At 34.0% G+C, this 21098-nt stretch overlaps 3 protein-coding genes across 3 annotated transcripts; 2 read left to right on the top strand and 1 right to left on the bottom strand.

The window, feature by feature from the left end:
- Window positions 1–1663: 1663 nt before the first annotated feature.
- Window positions 1664–4620, bottom strand: LOC146939774 (tropinone reductase homolog At5g06060-like). Its single transcript, XM_085753278.1, has 5 exons — window positions 4275–4620; window positions 3736–3943; window positions 2775–2991; window positions 2564–2670; window positions 1664–2014 (listed from the first exon to the last, which is right to left on the bottom strand). Exons 1-5 carry the CDS (start codon window positions 4376–4378, stop codon window positions 1820–1822), a joined length of 831 nt encoding a protein of 276 aa, XP_085609404.1. The 5' UTR covers window positions 4379–4620; the 3' UTR covers window positions 1664–1819.
- A 1361-nt stretch (window positions 4621–5981) lies between these two features.
- Window positions 5982–10401, top strand: LOC146939773 (Tetratricopeptide repeat (TPR)-like superfamily protein). Its single transcript, XM_085753277.1, has 8 exons — window positions 5982–6115; window positions 6201–6335; window positions 6609–6704; window positions 6836–6908; window positions 7010–7071; window positions 7953–8034; window positions 10016–10076; window positions 10165–10401. The coding sequence occupies exons 1-8, from the start codon at window positions 6002–6004 to the stop codon at window positions 10214–10216; spliced, it is 675 nt and encodes a 224-aa protein (XP_085609403.1). The 5' UTR covers window positions 5982–6001; the 3' UTR covers window positions 10217–10401.
- Window positions 10402–13529: 3128 nt separating this feature from the next.
- On the top strand, window positions 13530–19769 carry LOC146939772 (ARF guanine-nucleotide exchange factor GNOM-like). Its single transcript, XM_085753276.1, has 3 exons — window positions 13530–13844; window positions 14423–15220; window positions 15634–19769. Exons 2-3 carry the CDS (start codon window positions 14480–14482, stop codon window positions 19312–19314), a joined length of 4422 nt encoding a protein of 1473 aa, XP_085609402.1. The 5' UTR covers window positions 13530–13844; window positions 14423–14479; the 3' UTR covers window positions 19315–19769.
- Window positions 19770–21098: the final 1329 nt, after the last annotated feature.

The following is a 21098-nucleotide window of genomic DNA, read 5'->3' as shown; positions in this document are numbered from 1 at the left end:
TGTAAGTGTCAATTCAACCTCAGCAGACTTACCAAATGTCCCCTCGCCATCTTCATAGTGATAATAATGACAAGTAGAGATGGACGAGATTATAAATTACTTAAGAAAGAAAATAAATTTTCAAATGCATAGCATATACAGGAAATTATAAGATATAATCAAAGTTAATATATATCTAAAATTTTAAGAAATATTAAACTTGAAACTTTCTAGAGAATGACTAGATTAAGGTGGTTTTAAGAAATATTAAACTTGAAACTTTTTAAACAAAAAAAATGCAAACTTACGAGGATGAAATGATGATGAAATTGTGAGTAGTGAATCGTTGGGTAGTGGATAAGAGTGAACAGACAAAATCACAGATAATGATTCAAAAATTCTAGACGAAATAACAATTAGGAATCATAAATTAGTTATCGTTTAAGGTTCTTTTGTAAATTGAAGATAAAACCTCGTTTTCTTTTTTGTTGTTACGAATTCTAGTTAAGAATTACAACAATTAAGCTTAAAACTCAAGTGTTCAAAAATTCACAAAAACAAATATAGAGATCAAAAAGTATAATAACATACTCGTGTTAGAAAAAATTAACTTGTTAGGATAGGTCCCTCATGGGTACTGTCACCTCAAGTTGAAGATGACATGACATGTTGGTAAGTAACTTGTTGATTCAGGGAGAGAGAAGATGGGATTTGGCAAAAATTCATTCATTGTTACTTTTACATATTTTCCAAGATATTATCTCAACACTTTTGTTGGCAACCATTGTTGAGGTTTAGTTTGGAACGGTGAGAAAAATGGCGGAGAATTGCGATGGATAACTGTCTGGGCGGCGAGTGGAATAATATTTGGCACCATAAAATTCCTCCACGGATTCGTAATTTCATGCGGCGTATTTGTAGGAGGGTTTTGCCAACTCGGCCATGGCTGGCTGAGAAATATGTGCAGTGTCCGCTGGGGTGCAAAGTTTGCGGGTTCCAAGTGGAGTCCGATTGGCATCTCTTCTTGCAATGTGCTAGAAGTGTTCAATGCTGGACAAAATCGGGTTTATGGCATATTGTCTGTGACAGGTTGCAACACTTCACTTCCGCGACAGATGTTTTATTGGATATTTTTTTCCCATGAAGTAGAGGATGTTGTTCGCAGAGTTATGATGCTTCTGGATGGTATTTGGGATAATCACAACAATCTAAATTGGAACCAGAAACAGTCCAGTTCGGGACAGTTTTGCAGTGCAGCCGTGATGAATTTGTCTGAGTGGTCTGTTGCTCGACCTAGGTGTAGACGTCCAGAGAACAGTAACGACGATAATCACTGCATAATTCAGTTGTGCCGTCTGTCTATAGGTGTTCTGAAATGTAATGTGGGTGCAAGCTTTAGTCGATCAGCTAACAAAGACAGGTTTCGGGTGCTGCGTTCGTGACTCATTCGGACAGTTTGTTACAGCTTTTGCTGGGTGGGAAGCTCCGAAACTGTTTGTTCATGAGTAGGAAGCTTTTGCATTACTCTCAGCTGTGAATTGATCTTTGACTATGGGACTTCAGAATGTTGCGTTATCCAGCACTGTTTAAATGATATGCGTTGAGTTTGTTTTGTTCAAACAAAAATAGTTTATGACTTCACAAGGATGAAATTAAAAAAAAAAAAAAAACAACTTACAAATAATTTGCATGTACCAAACATATATTTAGACCTTTATTTTTTGTAAGAACAATATTCATATTCTTAAAACAAAGAGAGAAAAATAAGGTGATCATTTGTCACAACATAGCTAGCCACCAGTATTTCAAGTGGGCATAAGCAGATAAGAATTGAACTATCTCATGTAATTCTCATGCTGGGTTGAAATCCAAACACAGTTAATCCCCCATCAACACAAATAACTTGTCCAGTGATGTAAGATGCAGCAGGTAAGCAAAGGAAAGTCACCAAAGAGGAGACCTCTTCGGGTTCGGCAATGCGTTTAAGAGGAGTTCGAGACATAATATCATCCACAAACTTTTGATTTTGAAATAACTACAAAAATTAAAAAAAAATATTGGATCAAACACATAGACAAGAGACATCCATTGTTGGTTTGAACAAAAAAGATTTGCTTGATAGAGTATGAAGAATGTCCATTGAACTTGAAGATAGGAATAGTCATGTATTTCCATGAATGAAAAAATGTAAATATTAGACACAATCAATTCAAAAACACTATATTTAAATTTATGCTATCCTAACAATTTACTGCTAGTCCATATAATCAATCATAAGCAGACATTACAGATGGTAATAATACTAAAGAAATTATATTTGAACATCAAAATACAGTTACTATATGCGACATCGTATATGTTTATCTCTATTTCTTTTTTATTTTCTACAACTTACACACATTTTAAAAATACACATAAAACTCAAAGGACACTCGTATTTGACATCAAATTTTGACGTCTAAATATAATTTTTTTGAGTATTATTATGTATCCATATTTATTGGTTCTATGTGGGATTCAATCAACCAAATAAGTAAGTTTCCTTCAAAAAAAAAAAAAGTAAGTTAGGGAGCAAGAAAATTACATGTTCTACAAGTGGGGTTCTGGTTGCCCATGGTACAACACAATTGCTCCTTATGTTGTCTATTGCCCATTCACAGGCCAAATTTTTTGTAAGCTGATTAATTGCAGCTGAAAATTCAATGGATGAAACACAATTGTCGTTTAATCGTAACATTTTATTAATCACATTTACATGAAAAAAAAAAAAAAGAACTAATGAGTGTAGCACTCACCTTTACTTGCTGCGTAGACAGATCCAGTACCTAAGCTAACCACACCTGCAACAGATGAAATGAACACAATGCTACCATTTCCAGATTCTTTTAGAAGAGGATATGCAAGTTGGCACAAATGGAATGATGAGTCTAAATTAATTGTCATTAGCTCTGAATATTCTTCAGCAGTGTACTCAATGGTTGGCTTTCTAAAGTTTGATCCCACGTTATTTACCTAAAGCATAAATTCATGCAAATATGTATGATTCATAGCAAAGTGATTCATTAATTTCTGCTGTAAATTTATCTCATCGCATAAGCATCATTTGCAGACTGCACCCATTGTTGAATGACATCCGACTCTAAACTAGACATATCAAAAGTTTTGGAGAAATATTAAATAACTAGATCCAAATGATGAATTCAGGAATCAACAAAAATCAGGAAGAAACGGTTTGTTGTTGACCTCAACTCTAAACATCGATCGACTAGCATAATTTCTATACAAAAATCTTAAGCGCAGATACATTGTTTAGTATTTAAAGTAAAACAGTGACTATTTGTAAGGCGAGAGATGTCATTGTTTAGTATTTATAACTCTTTCGTTATTGGACTTGATGTTTGGATAATTTCGTAGTTGACCGGAACAAATAGACTAACTTTCATACTATATTAGATTTTTATAACGAGTCTAACTTATTCTTACAAAATTAACTTGTAAGATAAAAAATATTACTTTTCATAAACTCTTATAAGATGTTATCTTTTCTCAATAGTGGCACAGACATATCCACTTTACCATTGTTATCACTCTTTTCTCAATACTACTACTACTACTACCACTCAAGCATTTACTATCTCCAACCCTATGTCATTCAAACTTCAGTTCAATAGTTTTCTGCATAGATCCATAAATAAACAGTCAACATTGTATGTTTTTCTTAGACCCTTTTATACGTTTGGCACAATGAGTACTTACAAAGATGTTGAGCTTGCCATTGAAAGTGGAAGCCACTTGTTGAATAAGGCTCTCTCTTTGGGGCCGAGAGCTTACATCACAGACCGATCCAGTAACCGAAAATCCTTTACTTTGCCATTCTTGTAAGCACTTATTGAGCTCTGATTCAGTCCTTGAACAAGTGTGTACAGTAGCACCAAATGCAACTAGATCATTCACTATGGCATGCCTAGAGAATGTGTCAAATGAATGGATGGATTAAAATCTATTCTTAATAAAAGTGTCATCTCTTTGAATAACTTACTGATAGATAATACTATAAAATGTTAGTAAAGCTCTTTAGTAACACGGATTTTACTTAACAATTGTTCGAATGTAACTAGATCTCAATTATGTTGTAGTGTTGGTCCGTGTGTAAAAACATTTAAACGACACTAATCTTAAAACGGAGGGAGTAAAAGATAATGAAGTATTTTTGGCTAGATCAAAATAAAATAATGATGCAGGGTGTTGAAGATAAGATAAATAATGAAATAAGAGAGAAGGGGAGTGATAAAAACCCGATTCCACGAGTGCCACCGGTTACAAGAGCTGTCATTCCAGTGAGAGACCATCTCTGTCCACCTCTGCTGCTATGTGTTTCTGCTGCTGCTGCTGCTGCCATTTTGTATTATTCACTCTCTTTTCTTCATTCAATCAAAACTTTGACGAATGCGTTTAGTTTTGATGGGTATCTTTGTTGGTCAACGAACAAACAAATCCAACTACTATTTTTTTCTTCTTCTAAATGGATGCACGTGCAGTACAACTGTACAAGAATATTTTAGTGGATATTTGGCACTGTATGCGGACCATATAGTTCTATCCTCATTTTTCACTTGCTTTTTCACTTTATACAATTTACATGAGTTACAAAAATACGGTCCCATAGGCTATTAAGTTTTTTTTTCCTCCTAAAATAATTAAAAAATTTGTTCGATATTTAAGATGTTTCATTTAAGCTATGTGTAATGCTATTGCTGCAGTCGGGGAAATGTTATTGGTGTTTTGGATTTATTGGAATAATAAAACCTAATTTTAGTTTTGTCTGTAAGTGAAAAGTGAGTGTGTCATATAACCGAATTTTGTGAGTGTCAAAAGGTGAGATGACCGAGCCCTTGATCGTTCAACACTTTTTGTATAGAATTCGAGCACTTGCGCCAAAAAAATATGATTTGTTGTCCCAATGATGAATCTAGAGACAAAATATCACTTTTGAGACCATAGTTTACCTTTGTTTGAGCCAAAAGTCACCATTTTAAGGGCAAGAACATGAGTTGAGACCAAATTTACAACTAGAAAAATATAGGAACCAAAAAGTTGATTTTAAAATAAATAGACCATTTTCATGAGTTTAATAAAATAGAGGGACCAAAATGCAATTAACTTAAGTTTTTTAAAAATATAAGTATTTTATATTTCAAATTGATCCCAAAAAAATTAACTCCTATTAAAAGGCTCTTAAATTCATTCATCTAAATATTTAGCTCATCAATTAATTATAGTCACTTTGGTTCCTGAATCTGCACCTCGCTGTCACATCACAAAAGTTTCTGACCTGAGATTAAATACAATGTACTTCCTGAATGTTAAATAATTATGTTAACTACTGATGTGACAAAAGTTTTATGCTAACACCTGTGTCACAGGGACTAAACTGAAAGTAGATAATTGTCACTTTGGTCCCTGAACCGAAAATTAATATCCCCGAAAATCAATATCCATGAACCGAAAATCAATATCCTCAAACTCGACCCAACGAAGTGTTGCTCTTCGCCAATAACTGGGTCATCTTCCTCAATGAAGTTGTTTTGTGGTTGATGGAGATTGTTAGGTCCGTGATTATGCATACTTACTATCAGTTAGATCCCTGACAGTAAACACTTACTGTCACTGAGGTTCCTGACAGTAAACACTTACAGACACACAACATTTGTCACACTTCTATGCAATGACTACTATACCAGCACCCTATATTTTTTTTTTGTATCTTTCTCTCCCTAAATGACATTATCCATTTATTTTTAACAATGATCTAAACTTTTTGTAAAAAACAATGATCTAATTTTTTTTTTTTTTTTATCTATTTCTTCCATTTAGCCGATGAAAGAATATAAATTTAGGAGCAAAATTAAGACTTTATTCAATTCTTAAAATGAAACATTATCCACAATAATTCCACATCCGCATGATAGATTGATATGTGTCATCATTGAGTTGCATCTTCTGTAGCTGTAACTATCCAACAATGGCTCTTTTTCCGAACGCCTCTTTGCCTTCAACTTCCAAACCTCATCACCATCTCTTAAGGTCAACACCTTCCTCTTCAACCTGCTCACCAACTCCTATCTCTCTGTTTCTGGTTCGTATACTATACTAACTATACAATTTTATATTCATGAATCATCTTTCAAGTTTAACAATTCTCACTCTACCACTCTTCACAGGGAAGCAATCCAAAGCAAACTCACCAAGCATCTCAGAAACTCACATTATCATTCGGTGAATCAGTGTCTAGTGCAGCTCTAGTTGCTCTTCTATCTGCTTCTCTCTTCTTCGTTGATCCTGCACTTGCATTCAAGGTATATACTTAATAACTATGTATCGCCAACACTTCAATATGAATGTTTATCTAGTGTCCGACAAGTGTCAATGTTTTGTCGATGTTCGTATATGTGCTAGTGCTTCGTGGTGTGTCCGTATTTTGTTTGGTGTCCGTGTTTGTGTTAGTGTTCGTACTTCGTAGATAACTAATAATAATGTAATTTAACAGTTTGTAGTATTTAGATGAGATTGTTAAAGTTTTGTTCTTTTTTGGTTAACAAATAATGGGTATGGTTTGGTGATGAATGAAGGGTGGAGGGCCATATGGTCAAGGAGTTACTAGGGGACAAGATCTTTCTGGGAAAGATTTCAGTGGCAAGACACTCATCAAGCAAGACTTCAAAACGGTGTAATTTTTTATTTCTTCAAGAAAAAAAGAAGAAAGTTTAAGTTGATTTGATGACGCGGATAGTCAAATTCGGTGTTTTAGATCAAAATGTAACATGTTATCTTATTCTTATTACTTGTTATATTACAGTCCATACTGCGTCAAGCCAATTTTAAAGGTGCAAAATTGTTAGGTGCTAGCTTCTTCGATGCTGATTTAACAGGTTTGGCCAACACCAAAAATGTATCACAATGAATGTAGTATACACACATGGTTTGTCATTTCCATTTACATTCAATATCTCCCCACCCGTTGTCATGTCAGGTGCTGATCTTTCGGATACTGATCTTAGAAGTGCAGACTTTTCCCTGGCAAATGTGACAAAGGTAAATCTTTTTTCATGCTCATTATGATAGGATCTGATGGGAATTTAATTTTATATAATTGCTGCTTATTACTAGTTAATAGATATCACCCTTAGTCCAATATAATTCAGTTTATTAACATGAGAACCTTTTCTTTGCTTTGTTGTTATCATCCTTGTTCAAAACTTTGCTTAATAGCAGTGATTGAAAGTAGGGAAATTGATAATAAACAGTTAAACACACAATTCCATTATTCAACAACCTAATAAACAGTTATACTTATATGTTCCTTTGTTATATTATTTGAAGAAGAGAAGTGATTAATTTCCCAAAAGAATGTTAAGAAATTAAATTAAAATGGCAAATTAGAAGATTCAAGGGATATATCTTATAAGAGAGCTAATGAAATGTCATATGTTTGCCCTGTCAAAAAAATCTTATAGAGAACGCATACAAATCTGTTCTATATACTATACTATTTAGTCCTACAAGTATTACCCCTCCGTCTCTAAATAATAGTCGTTTAAGGTTGATGCACGATTATTAAGGAAATGATTAATTGTGTTGATTTTGATGGTAAAATTAGTATCTTTTACTAAAACACCCTTATTAATTGTAGTTAGTGGAGTAGTTAAGTTGGATGAAGTTCAATAAATAAGGGTATTATAATGGAAAAAAATAATAAATGCTGCATTGGTATTCTAAAGTGACAATTATTTTGAGAAAAAGAAAAATGGGTAAAGAGACAATTATTGTGAGACGGAGGGAGTAATTTAGTTCAAGCTGAAAATGTGCCTCAAATCACTGTAATTAACAAATGTTTTCTTTTGCCCCCTCCAAAATAAAAAAGTTTTCTTCTGCCATTTCTCAATTTATTGTGTTGGCATTACTGCTTTCTGCAGGTAAATTTGAGCAATGCTAATTTGGAAGGTGCACTTGTAACGGGAAATACATCTTTTAAGGGATCAAATATTACAGGCGCCGGTATGTAGTAATATCACTAAATTATTCTATGCTACTATTGGAATTTTAGGGGGGAATATGGTTTTCAAAGAGTGTGTTTTTATCTCATATTAGCTTTCAAATCATTGAAGGTTATTGACATGACTGGTGATTAATTAACTAATTGATAGTTATGTTAATTAGTTAAAGGCAGATTATTGACATAGAACTGATTTTGGATTTCAACCGACTTATATAAAAATACTATAGGAGCATAGGGGTTAGAGAGAGAAGAGAGAATAGCATGCAACCAAAAGAAAGGAAAAGACATGGAAAGCGATTTCTTCGGGGGGAAAATTCTGAATTCATCATTACTGAAACAGAACCTAAATGTCTAGGAAAATCCTGTAAATCCTGATCTTAATAGAATTAGTAATTACCAAGTTTTATTCATTCTCATTCCAAGAACCAGAAATTTCATCAAATTAGGAAAGCCATATTCGGAATATGTTCGTTATGTAACTATATCAACAACACTCGTTAAAATAATGTGTGGATGCTTATTGCAAAGGTAACTGCAGAGTACTTTTGAGAATAGTGATTTCCCTTCATTTTGTTATTACCTTCCTTAACTAGTAAACTTGCAGTAAATTTTGGACATACCAGACATGCAACTCATGTTATATCAAGTCTAGTGCAACTATTAAAGTAATCCAGTTCCCCTTTAGTAAGGTTTTGAATTTGAGTGTTAGTAGTTAAAATAGATGGTAGGAGAGTTGTTCTGTTTCCCTCAAACAGGTCCACCGACCCAACTTGAATTAGATTTAATATGGCTTTTAGATTATTCTTTTTTGGTTCCACATGGCTTTTTGATATACCGAAGGTTATAGATCAGAATAAGATAGTCTAATGTAAAAATTCAAGCATAACGTTTAGGTGAGCAGGACCAAACTCATCCTTAAGAGTCGTCATGTCTCGATCCAATTTGACCTGCAAAGCTTCAGGATTGTTCGGGTCTAGGGCAAGTTATGGTCTATGGAATTGATCGGATCAAAATTTAAGGATGAGTTAGGGTTGGCTATAATCAGTCTCAACCCGTTACTTACTCACCTCTCACCCCTAATTGCTAGTTCTATTATGTTGTGATGAGGCTTTTTGAAAGAAAATATTAAAGGCGAAATATGTTAGTTTAGACAGTATTCTTGTAAAGTACTATTGTAAGAGTCATATTTTGAGCTTCAGTACATGGTAAAATATAAAAAAAATAAAAAATATCAATTTTTTACTTATAATTTTTAGTCATAATTGAACGATCACCTTATAATTTTTCTTCAATTGTCATCTGCTTAAATAGACTTGGTCTAAATTTGACCCGCAGAGCATTGAGTTTGTTCAGGTCTGGGGATTAGTTATAGTCTAAACTCTAAACAATTACTGAATCAAAATTTAGCATTGGGTAGGGAATAGGGACAAATTAACTAATCCCAGTTCGTCTTTCTCACGCGGTATAGTTTCCTCTTGTAAATGTACGATATCCTTGGACGCAGGGCAGAAGATAGTCATTTAGGAAACTCTATATCTAAGCTATTATGGACCTTTTCTACACATACCTAAACAACCTAACTCTACCATCTATTTTATGACACAAGCTAGTTAAATTTTCTCTTTAATAATTGTAAGATGCAAAATCAGAACGTTTTAAATTCTGCCACACTGAATTCACTTTCTGATGGCTAGCTTTTCTGGCAGCCAAGGCTGCCTAGGTTGATACAATACAACCCTGCTTGAGGAGAAGATACAACTTGATTTAAATGTTTTGTTATTTATTTATTGGAATTGTTCTTTATTATGATACTAATTAGAAGTAGAAAACTCACGTTTTAATTTAAGATCAATTAATTTCATTTCAAGATATTAGCACTACGAGTGAAGGTTTAGATTTTTTTTTCCTCAAGAATTTGATGTTAAAAAAATTATATGATGACTTAACAATGTTTTGTATAATTATCTTGCTCTGAGCCAGATTTCACTGATGTGGCACTAAGAGAAGATCAACGTGAATACCTCTGCAAAATTGCTGATGGGTATGATATATTATATGTCTAAATGATCTCATTTTTCTGTCTAAATATATACATGCTTCATCGCTAACGAAGTTGTTTCTGGTGACAGAGTGAACACAACAACTGGAAATGCCACACGTGATACATTGCTGTGCAATTAGCATTCCATTGCTGATAATCAAACTGTAACTTTTGAATTTATTAAAATGAACTCTTTCAATAAAGTCAAATATAATGTATTCTCTTTCCATTATGAAAGAAAATCAAATATTTTGTTGTATATTAGGTGTGTGTCATAGATTATTCTTTGATTCTTCTTAACATTGTCATCCCTTCTGGTGATTTGTTATTTTTTTAGTTGCTAATCGCCTATTTTACTATTATTGCTTATGAATATTTTATACTTTCTAAAATGAAAAATCCAATTCTCAAACTATGCATCAGTAAAATTTGCATTTTAATAAGGGTTAATTATGTTTCTAGTCCCTATAAAATAGCGACCTTGTAAGTTTAGTCCTTACTTAATTTTAATAGCATTTTTAGTCCCTAATTTTGTTTTTTTGCCCTGAGTATTAGTCCCTACTCAATTCAAATTTGTTTAATTTATGCTTAAACTCTTAAATTTTTGAACAATTTTTTGCAGACATGTTTAGAACATTACTAAAAGTTCCTCCGCAAAAAATTATCGCAAAATTTGATTTCTACATCCAGATTTTATTACTTTTTATCTTTAACTTTTGTCGTTTTAAAAAATTCATATTTAATTCATTTCATGTCTGAAAATTCTAAATTTTAGTAAACGAACCTTTCATAGTGTTCTAATCTTGCCTCAAAAAAATCGTTCAAAAATTTAAGAGTTTAAGGATAATTAATCAAACTTTGTTTTAGCAGGGACTAAAATTATAAGTAAATTTTTTTTATAGGGACTAAAAATGCTATTAAAATTAAGTAAGGACTAAACTTACAAGGTCGCTATTTTATAGGGACTAGAAACATAATTAACCCTTTTAATAATAAATCTTCGGGTTTTCTGCTAGGAATAAATTGGCCCAAAACCTATATCATTGAAGGTAGTGAGGCATGAGATGTAGAGAGAAAGAGGGTAACCGGAAAACAAAATAAAACAAAGATTTCATTACTTTGAAGTTCTTACATCATTGCTATATATAAAAGTCATTACAGTTAAGACCCTAACTAATGACTAATTATCATATAACAGAATAACTGTTTCAATTAGTGCAAGGCACTGGATTCCTTGAGATGATCACCACTGGTGCCCTTCATAACATACTTTGATACCCCCTCTCAAAGTCAAGGTGGTTGCAGAAAGGTAAAAACATTGAGTTTGGAGCGAAGCTCTTTAAATCGAGTTGATGGTGGTGACGTGTGAATGAATTCGCATGCTGGTCAACGACATCCACATGAAGGACAAGAAAGATTTAGAGACATTCCCTATTTCCAGACAAAATGAAATGTACAATTCCACGTGCTTTGTACAAGCATGCAAAACTGGATCATGAGAAAGTAGAAAAAGGAACATGTGGTTCTGTCATGACAGATTGTAGCCATTGAACTTTAACTGTGTGTGCGTCATGTTGTGGTATTCCGCCTCTGCACTTGAGCGCAATTGAGCGTGCCACCAATACTTGTTTCTTAGAACTCCAAGATACAATATTTGGTTCAAATTAGATACATGAGTTTCCGTTTGTTCACACTCTTCTGAGTCTCTACTTCAACATCTCCATGTGCTTCACCCTCAATTTGATTAGCTTATGAATTATTCAACAAAGCAAAGCTATATAGTGAATGCCCTTATGGCTTTTTTTTAACGAGAGAAAAGGGGAAAGCCTCAAACAAATAACAAAGAAAGGAATAAAACTCTTATCTATCAATATAGCACAGGAAGGAAAGCTAAAAATATGATTATTCTGATCTAGATCTAGACCAAATTTGACTAAAACATGAGCTTTTTGATTAGGCTCAGGATAAATATGGTAATATCAATATCATTGTACTTGAAACCTTTAGTAAGAGATATCTCCAGAGCCTTGTAATAACACACACAACTCTTGTTTGCATGCATACAAGAGAAACCAAAGAGGAAAATATCATGCCACGACACCCCCAGTCCACACATACATCCTTATTCTTATGGTTCAAAACTAAGACCATATCTCACTAATTTATAATGTGTACCGGTCATTTTGTAGTATATATGTTTAGATATACTATTTAAAATAGTATTTAAGTTTTTTATTTTTTATTTTTAAGGATAATAGTATTTAAGTTTATAACTCATTCCATTTTTTTATTAATTATTTTCTCATTCATACATACTATTTCACATAAATTCACAATTTCTTGTTATCATAATATTTGTACGAAGTTTCCACCGCCGCTTAGCAATGACTAATCTACATCGAAAAATATGTGAGACACGCAAGGTGAGTTACCATAAATTCGCATTCTACCATCGGTTGAATAAAACAAATATTCCAACTTGTATAATATTATATACAAAAATCATGTCAACATATCATAATGTTTCCTCTCAAAAAGTCATAATATTTGCATTATATTATTTCATTTAATAAATATTTGTTTAGGGGAATTTGATAAATATTTTAATATATATCAAAGTTATAATAAATTTAAAAGAATATGGAAATAAAAAGTGTATCTAAGTGGTTGTTTACTTGGATGCAAGTGATTAACTTGCTTAAGTTAAAATTGAATTGTTCAAAGAGTATTTTAGTTTTTTTTTTTTTTTTTTTTTTTTTTTAAAGATGATGGATCGGAGAAATTGAATAAGGAGGGATGTACACACATAAAACCCTTTTTTTTGGAAGAATGTAGAACTCATTTAAATACTCAAAAATTGAGAGTTCTGTTTTTTGAAGGAGTTGGAAGTTCTATTATGGATGCACTAAGGTCATTTTTCATATAAATCAAGGGACGAAAAAAAACATTGTGTCATTTTATATTTGTATACATATTAATTTCTAACTTTATCAAAAAAATTAAAATTTAATCATTTGATTTAGAGGAATGATATTCATACAATTATTTGTTGAGAATTTTTGTGACAACTTTTTTTTTCTCTTCTTATTGGTCAAAAACAATAAGGAAGAGGGAGAATAAGAATCATAATATGAGTATAAAAAAAAAATAGTTTAAAAGTTGTTCAAATATCATTTCTTTTAATTTATTTACTAAGTTATTTGATGTAATTTTTTATTGCGAAACCGAAGCATATATATTGATTTTTTTGTTTTTACCAATTTTTGTATACACTATTAAATTTGATTTAATTTTAATTTTTTTTTGTGACCGGGGCCTGAACCTCAGACCTTACATATATTATGCATTGCGTTAAACTCACGAGAATGATTTAATTTTAATATCAATATAATATAATGATATACATACCATTCTACAATATTTTATTTATTATTTGTTCCCTTTGTTTTATGTATCCCAGTGATTTACAAATAAATTTAGGAAGAAACAGAGTATATAGAAAATTGTAAGTTGCAGCGCTGGTATGTATGAATGAATATGAATATGATGATGACGATGTGTGAAGCAAAACAGAGCAACTTGTGAAAGAAAGGGTATAACACACACATTTCCAAATCCAAATAACAGAGAGATAAACAACGAAGAACGAAGAAGAAGATCCCGTCAAGTGCATCGTGTGAAGCTTCTCGTAAGAAACTGGCACATCATTTCCAATTCCAATGTAACTGAACCAGCTTCGATTTATGCCCCAAACCCATCACTTTCTCTGTAAGTTTTCGTCTTTGTCTCTGCTTTCATCTTCATTTTCTACATTTTTCTAGAATTTTAGTTTGATTCCAAAATGAGTTATACCCATTGGATTAGATCATCGTTATGGATTGTCAGGGAAATGGGGTTGATCAGAGGGATTCGATTCAATGTCAGATCTAACGAATTTATTTTCGCAATTTCATGCCATGTGCTTATAGATTCCATCTGAATTGACTTCTTTCATCAACCTGCTTCTAATGTGATCTGAAAAAGTTTTACTTTACAGATTAAATTTTTTAACTTTGAGTCAAACCAACCAAAACCCACATTCATTTGCTGGTGAAGAGTTAATGTTACTGTTTGTTAGTAATTATTTGTAAAATTCAGATATTATGCTTTGACTATCTTCTATTGATCTATGCTGAAGCATGAACATTTTGTGCATGCTAAGGTAAAGGCATGAAAATGATGTTTATTTTGATTCAATGTGAATAATTTTCCTTGTGATTCATGGTTAGTTAGAATTGTTGCTAGGTATTCTTGTGTTACTCATTATCACTGTACTTATTGGTATCTTTTTTCATTGCTTTTCCTAGGGCTTTTGTTCATCTCTGCATTCTTCTAGTAAATGTCAAGTCAATCCTTTTGTTAAAATGGGACATCTAAACATGCAAATGCCAGCTGTTGTCAATGGAATAGAGGATCAATCTCCGCAATTTGGTGTTGGATATCCTAACAAAACTACGATAGCATGCATGATCAATGCAGAAATTGGTTCTGTTTTGGCAGTCATGCGAAGAAATGTTAGATGGGGGGTTCATTATATGTCGGATGATGACCAATCAGAGCATTTCCTCGTTCAGTCTTTGAAGACATTGAGAAGACAGATTTTCTCATGGCAGAATCAATGGCATTCCATCAATCCTGCCTTGTATCTCCAACCTTTTCTTGATGTGATTCAATCAGATGAAACCGGTGCACCAATTACAGGTGTTGCTCTGTCGTCGGTTTATAAGATCTTAACTCTGGACGTGATTGATCAAAACACCGTCAATGTTGTCGATACCATGGACTTGGTGGTTGATGCTGTCACGAGTTGCAGATTTGAGGTGACTGATCCTGGATCAGAAGAAGTCGTATTAATGAAGATTTTACAAGTACTTCTAGCATGTGTCAAAAGCAAAGCATCTGTAATACTTAGTAACCAACATATTTGTACCATAGTGAATACCTGCTTCCGTATAGTTCATCAAGCAGGAACTAAAGGTGAGCTATTGCAGCGGATAGCTCGATATACAATGCATGAACTTGTTAGGTGTATATTCTCCCACCTTCAAGAGATTGACATTGCAGAGCCCACGTTGATAAATGGGAGCACCACTTCAAAACAAGAGGTATACGATATGTTTTACCTTTATCCGTCTTGATTGCATTATGCACTTTTTTATGTGATTATTTTGTTAAGTTATGGAGGAAAAATGGAGACTTTGGTGGGGGGGAGTTATTTTTACTGTTATTTGTTATTCATGGCTTACAAAATGTGAAATTTGTTGAAGGCGAAAGTTTCCTTAGTTTTTACTCTCTACTATATTACTGTCTATTATTTTATATGCAATTTCAATTTCCATTAATATATTATTCTCAACAAATTGTATGCCGCTTATCTTGAAGACTTAAATAAATGTAGTGTTTGAATAGCTTATTATATACCTGGCTCTTTAGTCTAAAATACAGCTTATAATTAAATAATGAACTTAAACCTCCCTTCCTTCTTTCCCCTCATTTATATGCACATTTTTTTCTGCAGACCTGTGAGCTAAATAACGAGCATGCTTCGGAAAGCAGGCAATTTGAAAATGGGAGCCTGAACTCTGCATATGATGGCCCACCATCGTCCACGGGGCTTGCTTCCAGTACTGCATATGTTGGTACAGTAACTGTAATGCCTGAAAACGCAACTACTGCTAGCAGTGATAAGGAGAGCGATCTACAAGAATTGCAGCTCATGACTGAACCATATGGAGTTCCTTGTATGGTGGAGATATTCCACTTCTTGTGTTCTTTGTTGAATGTTGTTGAGCATATGGGGATGAATCCTAGATCAAACACACTAACATTTGATGAAGATGTGCCTCTTTTTGCCTTAACTTTGATTAATTCAGCCATTGAGTTGGGAGGGCCTTCCTTTCGTCATCACCCTAGATTACTGAGTCTGATTCAAGATGAAGTATTCCATATTCTTATGCAATTTGGTTTGTCAATGAGCCCCCTTGTACTTTCTTTGGTGTGTAGCATTGTTCTCAATTTGTATCACCATCTTCGTACAGAACTCAAATTACAGCTAGAAGCATTTTTTTCTTGTGTGATTTTGAGGCTTGCACAAAGCAAATACGGGGCTTCATATCAGCAACAAGAGGTTTTGATGGAGGCACTTGTTGATTTGTGCAGGCAAAAGACATTCATGGTGGAGATGTATGTTAACTTTGATTGTGACATTTCTTGCAGTAATGTCTTTGAAGATATTGCTAATTTGTTGTCCAAAAGTGCTTTTCCGGTAAATAATCCATTATCTTCCATGCATATTCTTGCTTTGGATGGTCTTATTGCTGTAATGCAGGGAATGGCCGATAGGATAGGTAATGGATTTGTCAATTCAGAACATTCTCCTGTGAATTTTGAAGAGTACATACCGTTCTGGCTGGAGCAGTGTGAAAATTTTGGTGACCCAAATGATTGGGTTCCTTTTGTCCGCCGAAGAAAGTACTTCAAGCGAAGATTGATGATTGGAGCTGATCACTTCAATCATGATGCTAAGAAAGGCCTTGAGTTTCTCCAAGGAGCACATCTTTTGCCTGACAAACGTGATCCCCAAAGTGTTGCCTGCTTTTTCAGATTCACCGCTGGATTGGATAAGAATGTCATTGGTGATTTCTTAGGAAATCATGATGAATTCTGTGTTCAGGTTCTTCGTGAATTTGCTAGAACGTTTGATTTCCAAGATATGACCTTAGACACAGCCCTGCGCATATTTTTGGAGACTTTTAGGCTGCCTGGAGAATCACAGAAGATACATAGGGTGCTTGAAGCTTTCTCTGAGAGATATTATGAACAGTCACCGCATATCCTAGCTAATAAGGATGCTGCTCTTGTGTTGTCATACTCAATTATAATGCTTAATACGGATCAGCACAATGTGCAGGTCAAAAAGAAGATGACAGAAGCAGATTTTATCCGGAATAATAGACACATAAATGGCGGCAACGATCTACCTCGAGAATTCCTGTCAGAGATTTACCATTCAATTTGTAAGAATGAAATCCGCACAACCCCTGAATCAGGCTTTGGATCTCCTGGAATGACCCCAAGTCGGTGGATTTCTCTAATACACAAGTCAAAAACAACTGCTCCATACATCGTATCTGATTCCAGAGCATACCTAGATTATGATATGTTTGTTATATTGTCAGGCCCAACAATTGCTGCTGTTTCTGTGGTATTTGATAATGCTGAAAACGAAGAGGTATACCAAACATGTATAGATGGATTCTTAGCTATTGCAAAGATATCTGCTTACTATCATCTTGAAAATGTTCTTGATGATCTGATTGTCTGCCTCTGTAAGTTCTTCACCATTTTGGATCCATTATCAGTTGAGGAATCTGTCCTAGCCTTTGGTGATGACACAAAAGCACGAATGGTAACTGAGACTGTTTTCACTATTGCAAGTAGGTATGGTGATTACATCCGCACTGGGTGGAGGAATATTCTTGATTGTATCTTCAGATTGCACAACTTAGGCCTTCTTCCCACTCATTTGGCCAGTGATGCAGTTGATGAGTCAGAGCCTTCTACAAAAACTGGACGTGGGAAACTTAATTCAAATTCTTTCTCATCAACTCATCTTCAATCTATTAGTACTCCAAAGAGATCCTCGGGGTTATTGAGCAGGTTTAGTCAACTATTATCTCTTGCCACTGATGAGCCAAGAGCAATACCAACCGAAGAACAACTGGCTGCTCATCATCAAGCCGTACAAACAATTCAAAAGTGTCCCATCGACAGCATATTCACTGAAAGTAAATTCTTGCAGGCCGAATCCCTATTGCAGCTGGTAAGATCACTCATCAATGCTGGAGCTCAATCTCAGAAGGGGAGCAAAAAATCTCAGAATGAAGACACTTCTGTTTTCTGCCTGGAGTTGCTGGTAGCAATCACTCTGAATAACAGGGACAGGATTGGGCTTATATGGAAGGGTGTTTATGAGCACATATCCAATATTGTTAAATCAACCGTGATGCCATGTGCACTGGTAGAAAAGGCTGTTTTTGGACTTCTAAGGATTTGCCATCGCTTACTTCCTTATAAAGAGAACATGGCCGATGAACTTTTAAAGTCCCTGCAACTTATCTTGAAGCTTGATGCACTGGTCGCAGATGTATATTATGAGCAGATTACACAGGAAGTCAGTCGCCTTGTTAAGGCGAATGCATCTCGTATTAGATCTCATATAGGATGGCGGACGATCACATCGCTGCTTTCCGTAACTGCTAGACACTTGGAAGCATCCGAGGTTGGATTTGATACGCTGTCGTTCATTATGTCTGATGGAAATTACTTGCTCCCTGCTAATTATATTCTCTGCATAGATGCCGCAAGGCAGTTTGCCGAGTCTCGTGTAGGACTGGTGGATAGGTCCATAGGTTCACTAGACCTTATGGTAGGTTCTTTCAACTGTTTGCAAAAGTGGACTAGTGATGCAAAGCAAGCGGCGAAAGAAGAGGAAGTGGCCAAGATGTTGCAAGATATTGGGGAAATGTGGTTGAGGTTAGTACAAGGACTAAGGAAAGTATGCTTGGACCAAAGAGAGGAGGTTAGAAATCACGCGCTGTTATCTTTGCAGAAGTGCATGACAGAAGCTGGCAAGACTCATCTCCCAGGTGATTTGTGGTTACAGTGTTTTGATCAAGTGATCTTCACCTTGCTGGATGACCTGCTTGATATTTCTCAGGAACGCTCTCAAAAGGATTACCGGAACATAGAAGAAACACTAACTCTTGCCTTGAAGCTCTTATTCAAAGTTTTTCTCCAATTACTCCAAGAACTATCACAACTGGAAGAAGCCTTCTGCAAACTATGGGTGGGTGTGCTAAGCCACGCGGAAAAATACATGAAGGTGAAAGTTAGGGGAAAGAGAAGTGAAATACTTCAATTGCCTGTTCCTGAGCTTCTGAAGAACGCATTGGTTGTTATGAAATCAGGGGGCATACTAGTGGAGAGCAGTGGTTTAGCTGAAAGTAGTTTGTGGGAACTGACATGGCTACATATGAAGAATATAGCTCCCTCATTGCAGTCTGAGGTTTTCCAAGAGCATGATTCAGAACAGTTGCGGCAAAAGCAGATTGAAACAGTTGGAGATTTGGAAAATGATGCCCAAATTTCCGTTCCTTCAAATGAAACACTTGGCCAAGATGGTGCCGGTATTGGTTAATTCTTTCTTTATTGCCTACACTTCCTGAACTGCATTTTCTTTGTTCCAAAGAACCTAGCCACAATCATAGTCCACCCTTGATTCTTCAGAATTTAACATCTTTATTATTATGGCTGGAGCAGGTTGATCAAGTTAAGTATGAAGTGAAGTTGCCTTCATTTTGGTATTCCATTTTTGCCATATAATATGTAACCCCGGGGTATTCTTGTTACTATACTAGTGAGATTTTTTGTTGGAGATATGTTATATACATAGGCATAGCTTGAGCGATTATATTTCATTGTTGTTGGGTGCTTCTAATATACACACATCTTTCTCTTCACCCCTCATTTGTTAATTTCAAATTTTCCTCAAATCTAGCATTTCGTTTTATCATGTTAAATTGTACAGAACTTAAAATGGCTCAAAGTTGCTGCCTTAGCCACTATATGTAATAAGTCTTCAACTCAGGCTCACCAACTGTTTAATTTTGTCTTTTTTATTGCACATTCAATCTCTAACATTCATATTTTCAGCTTATCTTCATCAAACATTTGCTTATTTGAGTTTCTCAGTAAAATAATTAGGGAAATGTAATAAATTTGAGTTATCTCAACTTTTGACTTTTGACAAATGAAATACTATAATTTCTATTTACTATTACATTTTTAAAATATCTCAATAGTTTCAATTCATTATTCCTCATTAGTGACCATGCCTATACTTGATTTCTCTAGATACTAATTTTGCCGAATTGATTATAAAAGATTGTATATAATAAATAATTTACAATTGAGCTCTACTCCGATTAAAGACTAGCATTTAGAAGTTCAAGGCACTATTTTATGCTTAGAGAGACTTTATATTTATCAAGTATTGATATAGCAACATAGAATTCGTGCTAGTCCCCTTCAAAAATAGAATTCGTCCTGGTTGTTATAGTCCAGTGACTTGTTTGTGAAGATATTTTATGTGGAATCCTCGATCTTGAGTCTCCACATTTTTCCATCTTTGTATATGTTTTTATTTGAGTATGTGTATGTCAATAACAAAATAAAAATAAAAGTAAAAATTATTTTATAGATAAATAAGAATAAATAATTTAATTTACCCCTATGATTAAGTAGATTCATTAAAAAACAACAATGATTACGTAGATAGACTATAGAGGCAATAACCATTGTCTATTGAGAAATGTTATGTTGACAACTCCAACATCATATATTTATACCGTATAACTACTATTTTATTTTTTAATTAGTTATTTCTATTTCTCTGGGTCACGTCAATAGTTATAAATTATGTACTTTTATACAAGTTGGCAAATAATTGTTGTGTTTTGGATGTTCAAATAACACTGCTCTTGTATATTATAAGGTATCGAACAAAACTTGGAACTCAAATACTTCCTCTTGGACTTTAATGAGATGTTTGTGGAAATGCTAGTAGAGCAATTGACAATGACAACACACGAGGAAAAGAAAGAAGAATCCATCACAATTTTCTCACGATCCAATTTAGTTTCGACAAAAATAATAGTTAACGACTATTTGAAAATGTTGTATGTGGATCAAAATTCCATCATGTATTAAACCTATTATTACAAATGAAATACACTAAGTTACTCCTTTTAAAAAATTAATAGCAATTACAAGTCAAAAGACAAAATTACAAGTCTCCACATATATAGGAGGAAAAAAATAAAACAGATAATGTCAAAAGAAAAATAAAAGATAGTAGGATTTTATTTAATTTTTTTGACTAAATTAGGAAAGGAAAGAAAATAGATGAAAAGCAAGAAAAAG

Source organism: Medicago sativa, chromosome 3, assembly GCF_051527215.1.
Source record: "Medicago sativa cultivar Bolivia chromosome 3, Bolivia_mono, whole genome shotgun sequence".
NCBI lineage: Eukaryota > Viridiplantae > Streptophyta > Magnoliopsida > Fabales > Fabaceae > Medicago > Medicago sativa.
Note: the sequence above shows the minus strand (reverse complement) of the source record. Positions and strands in the feature narration are given on the sequence as shown.

Excerpts from the sequence above, each read along its gene's own strand:
- LOC146939774 (XM_085753278.1), bottom strand. The coding sequence starts at position 4,378 with ATGGCAGCAGCAGCAGCAGCAGAAACACATAGCAGCAGAGGTGGACAG. Across the intron at positions 2,992-3,735 it reads ATGGCAAGCTCAACATCTTT|GTAAATAACGTGGGATCAAA; the intron begins GTAAGTACTCAT and ends TTTATGCTTTAG. Across the intron at positions 2,671-2,774 it reads TGTCTACGCAGCAAGTAAAG|CTGCAATTAATCAGCTTACA; the intron begins GTGAGTGCTACA and ends TTGAATTTTCAG.
- LOC146939773 (XM_085753277.1), top strand. The coding sequence starts at position 6,002 with ATGGCTCTTTTTCCGAACGCCTCTTTGCCTTCAACTTCCAAACCTCAT. Across the intron at positions 6,705-6,835 it reads TCAAGCAAGACTTCAAAACG|TCCATACTGCGTCAAGCCAA; the intron begins GTGTAATTTTTT and ends GTTATATTACAG. Across the intron at positions 10,077-10,164 it reads CTCTGCAAAATTGCTGATGG|AGTGAACACAACAACTGGAA; the intron begins GTATGATATATT and ends TTCTGGTGACAG.
- LOC146939772 (XM_085753276.1), top strand. The coding sequence starts at position 14,480 with ATGGGACATCTAAACATGCAAATGCCAGCTGTTGTCAATGGAATAGAG. Across the intron at positions 15,221-15,633 it reads GCACCACTTCAAAACAAGAG|ACCTGTGAGCTAAATAACGA; the intron begins GTATACGATATG and ends TTTTTTCTGCAG.